Here is a 9,964-nt window from a genome sequence, read left to right on the forward strand (position 1 = left end):
TTTATACATCCTCGAACATTCACATTTAGTATCAATTAAAGAAAGTTATAGCTTCCCTTACCTCTAAATCAACTGTCCTGACTCCTCTAAATGCTCCACAGTTTGCTTGCAACGCAAGGGATTTCTAAACGAACCTACGAAACACCAATTTTGACATGGACAGAGTCCTTAGAACTCTAAACCAACCAAGAGCCAAGAAAGAATATAACTTGATACATGCAAAACACTTCATCTTCCCATTATCAAGGATCAAGAGAAAGACCAAGAAAAAAAGATGAAAATTTACTTGCTCTTGGATAGGAATGATAGACCTTGACGTCATGATCGTCTAGGCACCTCCTGATGGTCAAATAGAAGACTTGAGATCAAGAACACTTAGAGAGAAGTGAGAGAAAACGAAGAGAAAAGGTTTTAGAAAGATAGATTGTTCTTAAAGTAATGAAACGAGTTTAGAAAATTCTATTTATATGAAAAAGTTATTTTATAATAAAATATTTGGTTTCATTATTTTAATACACTTACCAATTCTAATACTCTATATTCTAGGTTCTTACCACATGCATGTAAAGTAAAATCTCTTAATTGATGAACAAAATAAGATCGTGATTTTGTTTTTGTAAAGAAAACTAGAAACGAACAGTAATGTAGTTGAGAAAATGTGTAACATGCATTATTGAGTATGCTAATAATAATTTGTTCTCTCTCTAATTTTAATGCTTTATGAAACATAATGTGTCGTTCAATTTTCAATGAAACTAACACTACTACGAATTTGACAAAGAAACCAAAAAATACTCACGAATATCAACGACAAACATGAAATCCCCACTCCTAAAACCACAGATAAGACAAATGATACCATCAATGAACACCAAGAGAATCAAGTCTTTTTTTTTCTTGTGAGAAGAAAGAAAGAATCCAAGAACAGATCAGCAAGGGATGAGAGGTGAATCAGTCCATGATCTGAGAATCAAGAACTATTATGGTCAGGAAAAAGTAGCAGGGGCATATGCATGTCAGGAACAACCAGAACATATAACCAAAGTTTTGTTTTTCTCCCAATCAGATCACATCCAGAGTGCAGGTGTAAGTAACCCAAAACAAACGATGGCAATAGGACAACCATGCAGAGAGAGAGAGAAATAGAAGAGTATTATTGTTGTACCCAACAATCTAGACAACTACACCAACAATTGATAGAAGGAGTCGGAGAAAGGTAAAGAGGGAAGACTCAACAACAAACCCATAGGCCTGCAATCTTATGCTTAGGCATCCTTTTCAAAAAACAACAAAAAAGAATAAAAAAATACTACCTCATGATTAGACATTTTCATTTTAAACATTTTTTTTTTCATCATCGATTAATATATTGAAATTAATTAGGAGATTTCTAAGATAATGAAATGCAGGGAGTGACAGGTAGAAAAAAGCAGTTAAAAGTAAAAGTTGAACTAACTCGGATAAGATCCTCCATTGCATTTTAACGGTTACAAACTACACGGAATAAGATTTTCAAGAACAAGGAATTACATATTATCTTTGTATGGCACCAAGATCTTGAATCTGCTAGCACATAATTAAAAAACATGTTATCAATGGAAGTCAATGCTTGCGCAGCAGTAGTTAGCAATGTACACATGCTACGGAAAATTAACTACCTAACTATCATCACATTCTACCAAATATTATACAAGAATTCGCGTCTAGAATGCCAACTAGAAGAAGGCCAAGCACAAGTTGAAGAAGTTCAAACGAAAGGGAAGAAAATATCCCATGCTGCATCAGTAGGATCACCGCTGGCCTTCACAATGCTTCATCTACAATCCAACTAATAATCTAGAAGCTTCAAAAACCAAACTAGGCGGGCATCAAGACACTCTCTACTCTAAAAATCTGAGATCTGCAACGTAAAAAGAAAATAAAAAGATAATAGTTAGCAAAGATCAATCCCAAAACTTCTATTGTTAACGAATTCAACAAGCATATTAAGAAAAATAAGCTTCAGGAGCACGGGTGTATGAAATTCAAGAATGCATCATAAAAACTCATGCTGTGAAGTGCACACACGAAACACTGGAAATGTTCCTGAAGCTATGCTATTTCTTTTGTGGCTCAGAACACAGGAGATATTATTTCAGTAGGCGTCTGAGGCACTATGCTCCATGGTAAGCATTTTAACTCCAATTTTAAAAATCAAGTTCGAGATTCGGAAAAAACCTTAAGAGTCCAATTTAAAGCTGCACTGCTCAAGGTTAAATAAAAAGATCGTCATAGTGAAGCATATAGAATATACACGGATGGTAACTAATAGAAAACAAGAAACAGCATTTTTCAGAACCAACTACATATTATAAAAACTTGTACAGTAAGGTTGTCAAATTCAGATTCAAAACTACAATAATAGCTTAAAATCTTATTCTGATAACAACTAACTGATTATGAACACTAACAGAAAGGCCACCAACTTCCATACAATAAAGACAAACATCCAAACTAATCACATGACTGAATCAAATGCAACACATTCAAAGCGTACTCAACACATGTTATGACAAACAAACAATGATCATTCGTAAGCAACAAAATCATCACTCATTCTCTTTGAAAAACAGCTTGACAATACATACATCTCTCTTTAGAATGGAAAGGACAAAGTGCAGATAAATATCACATAAGCAAATGATTACTGAACAATACGAAGCCATAGAGCACAATATTAAGATAAAAGGGCTGTAACTCTACCAGACAGCATATTTAGGTTCCTTGTGACCCTGCATCAGATCCAGACGCTGAGGAACTGTCGCTATCAGAATCTGCAACACAGCATACAAATGAGAAAGACGCATTTCACTTTAACAATCCAAAGCATGTATATGAACAAATAACATGTAAGATAGACGATAAATCGTGATCAATGTACCACTTGAAGAAGATCCAGAATCACTGCTGGAACTACTTGAACTGCTTGACCTACTCCCGTTGTCAGCTTGATTTCCCCCTTGCACAGGCAATGATTGGGGAACATTCCTTTCATCTGTACACAAAGAGTCAATGATTTCAATTAAAAAACAGTGGAGATCAACAATCCAAAAACACCAAACCTGATTCTAAGAAGTTAACCTGTTTGTATTTCCTTTGGAATCTCTTCTATAGCTGGTGCCTGGCTCTACAGAAGACAAAAAATAAAAAAACAAACACTTAGAATAATTGCTCCCCAAAGTAAGCAAGGCAATATAGAAGTAAAAATTGTATTCCTTACCTTCTGGATGGCATTCTGCTGCAAGGCTTCTGCTCGAGCTCGTGCAAGTTCAGCCTTCCTTTTATTTTTGCTCAAACTTTTCTTATAGTTGGTCACAAATCTATCAAGCTCCCAGAGTGTTTCAGCATCCACATTATCAATGTCTACTTCAATTTCATCATCATGTTGATCAAGTGCTAAATTTCTCTTCTTAATGATTTGTACAATAGCATCAAGCTTCTCTGAAGGTAAACTCTGAAGGTTAGTGCTCAGTTTTTGTTTTTCCTCAAATGTCATGTCTCTTTTGTAAGGATCTTTTGCTTTTGGTTTTTTTGGGGCTGGGGTTCTACTTGATGGAGTAAAGCTCATAGGTTTTGGCGTCTGTGTCATTGATTCTGATCTGTCCAAAATCCTTCTCATATCAAGATGTGGTGGTGGTGTAAAAGCAGAAACCCTTCTTGATAAAGGTGAAGGTGCAGGGGGAGCTGCACCGTAATCAAACCCACATCTCATCTCCCGATTATAATCTGACTCGATTATAGCCCATCTGTCTTCAAATATCTTTGCTAACTGCTCTGCCATTATATGAACATCTTGTCCCTTTGGATTATATGTCATGGCATTATTAAAAGTGAGTCTCACATCCTCTGCAAATTCCTTTGGTGATTTGTACCAATTCTTGTTCAGCCTTGACTTCACAGTTCCCAAGTCCATTGGATGAGTGATGATAGTAAAATAATCATGCAAACCAAGACCCTCAACATCAACAGGAGCATTAAAAACCCAACCATGCTTGTGTTTCATCAATTTTTCAAGCAGTGAACTACAGCTTTTGAAAAACTTAGATCCCATCCCAAAACCATGTCGCATTTCTCCACCACCTTGTTTCTTCCAATTCAACTTTGACTTCTTGTTACTCTCTGCTGGGGGAAATTTATCTTTTGCAAGCAAGAACTCTGAGTTACGATAAAATTGGTTTGCTTTAGGTGTCCTCTTCTCCTTCTCAACAGTTTCACCAATCCCCTGACTATTCTCCAACATTGACAAACTTAACTGGTGCAAAGGCCTAGAACTGGCAGGTTCCCTTGGAACGCCAACAGATGCCACCTCTGAGTGAGCACGCTTTGCTCCACCCACATTATCCATCCCACTAGCAACCAGGACATTTGAGTTGCGATATCCACCAACTTGCCTCTGCTTCACCTCAATCCTATTAACCAAACTTCTTACAACATCAAGCTCACTTTCAAGCTTCCACCGAATCTCCCGTATTTGCTGTTTTGATTTTGAGGACAAGCTTATCTTGATTCGATCCCTCTGTCTAGGCTCCACAACCCCATTCCCCAATGGAATGCTTCGGGTGCTAGGAACTGCCTCCTGATGAGGGCTGGGGCTTAAAGGTCCATCATTGTCCTGCTCAACATTGACGCTAGAAGGTTCATCACGCTGCCGATTATACGAATCATCAGAGACCAGCACTACTGGTGGTTGAACTGTATCCCCATCCCATCTTGAATTTACATGTGACAGAGGCAAAACCCCAACCACCAATCTTGAGTTCACTTGCAGCTGGGGTGAATTCCCATCCTCCATTCTTGAATTCACTTCTGGCTGAGGGGACTTTTTACCCTCCAATTTTGAACTCTCTTGCGGCTGAACCATGTTGACATCCTCTGACCTAGGACTCACTTGTAGCTGAGCTATATTCCCATCCTCTAATCTTGAACTCAATTGTGGTTGAGCCATATTCCCATCCAGTGACACTCCTGGCTGGGCCGTGTTTCCATCTTCTGACCTTGAACCCATGTGTGGCAGAGCTGCACTCCCATCCTCTGACTTTGAACTTACTTGAGGCTGAGCCATATTCCCAACCTCTTGAATTTGGGACATGTTCGCATCCTCCAATCTTGAATTCGCCTGAGGCTGGGCCATATTCCCATCCTCCAACCTCAAATTCCCATTGGACAGAACCATATTCTCATCCTCCAATTGAGGCTGAGTTATATTTTCATCCTCCTTTCTTGAACTCCCTTCTATCACTGTCATATCCTGATCCTCCACTGCTGTTTGAACTGTATTCCCATTCTCCAGTCTTAAACTCACTTGCATCTGATCCTCTAATGGGTTCTGCCCTAAAATCCCATCCTCTAATCTTGAACTCACTTGTGGCTGAGCAGCACCCTTCTCCATAGCCGACTGTTCAGGTGGCTGGACCACAACGTTCTCACTATTGCTCTTGGCCGCACCGGACTCACCAACTTTGCTCTTCTGGACAGTTCTGTTATTGATACTGTCATTGGTAACGGTAGAAGTGGTTGTGGCGTTATTTTCAGTGGTGGAAGCAACTGTGTTTGGGGCGTTAGGGTCTTTCTTCTGACCTTTGAGCACTTTCCTCCTCGTATAAACCTTCCTCTCCCCAAATCTTTGTTTCTCTTTGGCTTCGTCATCCCCTCCAACCACTGGCCCCGAAGCCATAAATCCAAAACCCTAATCCTAACACCAATCCCAAATCCCCGAAATCCTAGGGTTTTACGCACCAACAAATCAAAAAATCACACAAAAAAACAAAAAGACAAGAAACCAAACCCTAGAAATTCCTAGGGCTTCCTTCCACCATAAAAATTTTCACGCCTCACTCAGAACCTCCTCAGAAACGAAGAATCAGAATCTTGACAAACAAATCGTAGAGAAAAATCAGTAGTAGGGTTTCAAAGCTCGATTACCTTGTTTTCGATCAGATCTCGCACATATACATACACACGCTCGGGAACTCTCTTTTTCTCTGTTTCTCTCTCTAGAACGCTTCGTCTTTCTCTCTCTTTCTTGAAACGCTAGTCGTTTTATCGAATCGTCACAGGTGTACGACAACGGTGCATTCGTGGGGAAGCGTGGACCAGGCTAAGCGTTTGGGATGCAACAAAGAGCCGTGCCCAGGAAGCATTATAACACCGAAACTTGTGGACGTGGACTCATTCGCGTTCTCTCGACGTGAATTAAACGCACCAATTGGGAACAACGTGATATCTTGCGTGGTACTCACGTGGACGTGAGAGAGTCAGGGACTTTAATGGCGGGGAGTTTTGTGTGCAAGAATTTTAAAAGTTATCACAGATTGTTAAGCTGCGCGTGCTAGGTACTCTCCGGTTTAGTGGGTTCCCTTTGGCTGGTGCCGTCCAGTACTCGGAAGGTTCTCCCACGCGCCCTCTTCGCGGTTGGAGACTCTTGAAGTTTTCTATTAAGAAGTTTGGGCAGGGTTGGTATTGGGTAGGCCTTTCGTGGGCTTTATGTTTATTATGATAAAAGTCTTTCTACATTATCTTAAATTTTTCATTAGTTTCTAAAAGAAATTGAAATTAATTTTTTTATTAATTAATTTCTTTTGCATGAACAAATATGTCCAGATATTATGTAATTTTAATTATATAAACAGTCAGATAGACTATAGTTATAAAAATAAAATAAAATATATAGATATAAAAGATATTACATATATATATAATATAAAAGAAGAAAAAAATCAGAAATATCTCATCAGCAATCTAATTGATGCCTAACAAAATAAATAAAAAGAAATAATGAATTATTATTTTTAGTATATTATTCTAGAGACAAAATAAAATAAAGAATTCTTTAATATGTAACAAGTAAAAAATAAATAAACAATACAATCAATGGTACAAAATCTGTAATAGAAGAAAAGCAGAATAAAAGTAGAGATAGTGTAATTCTATAATTTTTAAGGTAAGTTTATCTGCTTTGAAGTGCACTATATCATAAAAGTAGTAATTTAAATTTTCCCTTTTTATTTTCTTTTTTTCTAGAATTTTTAATTTTTCTCCTCACCGAAAATGATTTTGATAGATTAAAAATAGAAAAACAAAATACTATTTAGAAACACAATATTTACTATTTTTATTATTAAGAGATTGTTTTTTTTTTTGAAATTTTAAAAACAATCTTAAATTATAAGGGTCATATCATATGTCTTGAGGTTAAGGAATGAAATCTAAAAAAAAAAAACTAAAAACCATTAGGTGTAAAATTAATTTAGAAACAATATTAACAATAGGATGAATAATTTTGGTATGAAAAATATAGGGTTCAATTATTACTTTTTGTCACAATGTGAGTTTCATTTGATGTGATTTTCTTAATTTTTTTTTAATTCAATCTCAATTTATTTAAACAAATTTAATAGATTTTTCATGTTAGATTAATGTTAAGATTGTTGGGAAAAGTTTAGTTCTTTTACCACTTTTTATCATTATTTTTTCTGTTTTTTTTTTCCTTTTTCTATCATCCATATTTTATCATCATTTTTCCATTTCCTAGTCTCTTTGTTATGAGAAAAGAAAGGATGAAATATTGTATTTCTTATTCAATGATAAGGAGAGAATACAATTGATATATATAATTGTTCAGAGCAATGTAAAAAAGGAATATAAGTATAAAAATATATGAACATAAATGCACAAATATAAATAGAGAATAAAATAATTTCAATATCCCCCTCAAGCTGCAACATATATATCCTTAATGCTCAGCTTGGACAACAAAGATTGAAATTGTGCTGGATGTAAAGCTTTAGTATGAATGTTTGCAAGTTGTGATGAAGTAGAAATAGGAAGGAGGTTAATTACACTAGCTTGAATTTATCCCTATGAGATGACAATCAATTTCAATGTGCTTTGTCCTCTCATGCATGGCTGGATTCTGTGCGATTCGTATAGCAAATTGATTGTCACAATACAGAGGAACTGGTTGTGGCAGAGGTTGTTTCAAATCATGGAGCAAATACAAAAGCCATTGAATTTCACATGTTGTGGAAACTAAGGCTCTATATTCTGCTTCAGTTAATGATCTAGATATAGTACCTTACTTCTTAGATTTTTAGCTGATTAAGGATGCACCATAGAACATATTAAAACCAGTCACAGACCTTTTAGTATTAGGGCAAGTAGCCCAATCAGAATCACTAAAAGCCTTGAGAGAATGTTGTGTGTTGGAGGGAAAGAATAATCCTTGTCCTGGATTTTTCTTGATATATCTCATGATCCTTATTGTTGCTGCGTAGTGATCTTTCAAAGGATTGGAAAGAAATTGACTGAGAGTACTAATAGCAAAACATAAATTTGGTCTTGTGTTGGTTAGATATAATAACCTGCCAAGAAGTCTTCTATAGGCTTGCACATCTGAATAAGGTTTTCCTTCTGTCTTAGAGAATTTAGTGCCTGGTTGTATGGGAGTAGAAACAGGTTGACATCCCAACAATCCTACATCTTCTAGTAACTCTAAAGCATACTTCCTTTGTGACAAATTAATGCCCTGTTGAGATCTTGCAATTTCTAAGTCCAAAAAATACTTGAGTTGGCCTAGGTCTTTAATTTTGAACTTTGCATTCAATAAAGCCTTCACAGTTTGGATTTCCTAGATGTCATCACCTGCCAAAACTATATCATCTACATAATCAAGTAAGATGGTGATATGAGCATAATCACTTTTGACAAAAAGTGAATAATCTGATTTTGATTGTATGTAGCCCAAAGAAAGTAAAGTAGTTGTCAACTTGTAATTCCATTGTCTAGAGGCCTGCTTGAGTCCATATAAAGACTTCAACAACTTGCAAACTTGGCCTGGTTTTTCTGTTTTGTAGCCAAGGGGAAGAGACATGTATACCTCTTCATCTAGATTCCCATGTAAAAAAGCATTATTTACATCTAGTTGATGTAAATACCAATGTTTGGAAGCTGCTAAAGCCAAAACCAATCTTATTGTTGTGAGTTTGACAACAGGTGAAAAAGTCTCAAAGTAATCTATGTCTTCCTGTTATGTGTATCCTTTGGCTACTAACCTTGCCTTATACCGTTCAGTACTCCCATCAGCATGCCTCTTTATTTTGTATACCCATTTACATCCGATAGGTTGCTTTCCATAAGGTAAATTAGTCAAAACCCAAGTTTTGGTATTTTCTAAAGCTGCAATTTCTTGATCCATGGCATTTCTCCAACAATCATGTGTGATGGCTTGGTTATAGGTTTTAGGTTCACTAACTTGGGAAAGATTCAAGACATATGATTTATGAAGAGATGATAATGCATCATATGAGAGATATGAAGAGATAGGATATAAGGTACCTGTGGATGACTGAGTGGCGGAAGAACTAGATAACATGTTGCAATGATAGTCCTGCAAATAAGATGGTTTATGTGTTGGCCTGGTTGATTTCCTTTTGGAGTAGCAATGACAGGTTCAACAGAAATAGGTTGAGAAGAAAAACTAACAGGGTCTGGAACAATAGAAGGAGGAGATGTAGGTGGTAAAGAGGGTTGATCAGTAACTTCTGAGAAAAGAGGTGATGAAGATGAATTGATTTTGGTGACAAAATCCAAGGAATTTTGTGTATCAATAGGTGTGTGCTTGTCACTAGTAAGAAAAGGAAATATGTTTTCATAAAATACTACATTCCTTGATATAAAAATTTCCCTAGAGTTGAAATCTAACAAAAGGTAGCCTTTCACTCCTGTTTTAAAACCAACTAAAACACATTTTCTTGCACGAGGTTGAAATTTTGTTCTCTGTGCTTTAAGAGTTGAAGCATAGCAAAGTGAGCCAAAAACTCATAAGTAAGTAATGTCAGGTTTAACATTGTGTAACAACTGAGATGGAGAAAAATATGCCAAAACTTTGGAAGGTAAAATATTAATGAGTTGCACAACATAACGAACA

At 36.4% G+C, this 9,964-nt stretch overlaps 1 protein-coding gene across 1 annotated transcript; it reads right to left on the bottom strand.

The window, feature by feature from the left end:
- Positions 1–1,440: 1,440 nt before the first annotated feature.
- LOC106780637 (transcription factor GTE4) lies at positions 1,441–6,341 on the bottom strand. Its single transcript, XM_014668933.2, has 5 exons — positions 3,260–6,341; positions 3,121–3,166; positions 2,921–3,034; positions 2,743–2,813; positions 1,441–1,900 (listed from the first exon to the last, which is right to left on the bottom strand). The coding sequence occupies exons 1-4, from the start codon at positions 5,711–5,713 to the stop codon at positions 2,755–2,757; spliced, it is 2,673 nt and encodes an 890-aa protein (XP_014524419.1). The 5' UTR covers positions 5,714–6,341; the 3' UTR covers positions 1,441–1,900; positions 2,743–2,754.
- Positions 6,342–9,964: the final 3,623 nt, after the last annotated feature.

This window comes from Vigna radiata, unplaced genomic scaffold (assembly GCF_000741045.1).
Source record: "Vigna radiata var. radiata cultivar VC1973A unplaced genomic scaffold, Vradiata_ver6 scaffold_149, whole genome shotgun sequence".
Lineage (NCBI taxonomy): Eukaryota > Viridiplantae > Streptophyta > Magnoliopsida > Fabales > Fabaceae > Vigna > Vigna radiata.

Excerpts from the sequence above, each read along its gene's own strand:
- LOC106780637 (XM_014668933.2), bottom strand. The coding sequence starts at position 5,713 with ATGGCTTCGGGGCCAGTGGTTGGAGGGGATGACGAAGCCAAAGAGAAA. Across the intron at positions 3,167-3,259 it reads AGCAGAATGCCATCCAGAAG|AGCCAGGCACCAGCTATAGA; the intron begins GTAAGGAATACA and ends TGTCTTCTGTAG. Across the intron at positions 3,035-3,120 it reads TCCAAAGGAAATACAAACAG|ATGAAAGGAATGTTCCCCAA; the intron begins GTTAACTTCTTA and ends CTTTGTGTACAG.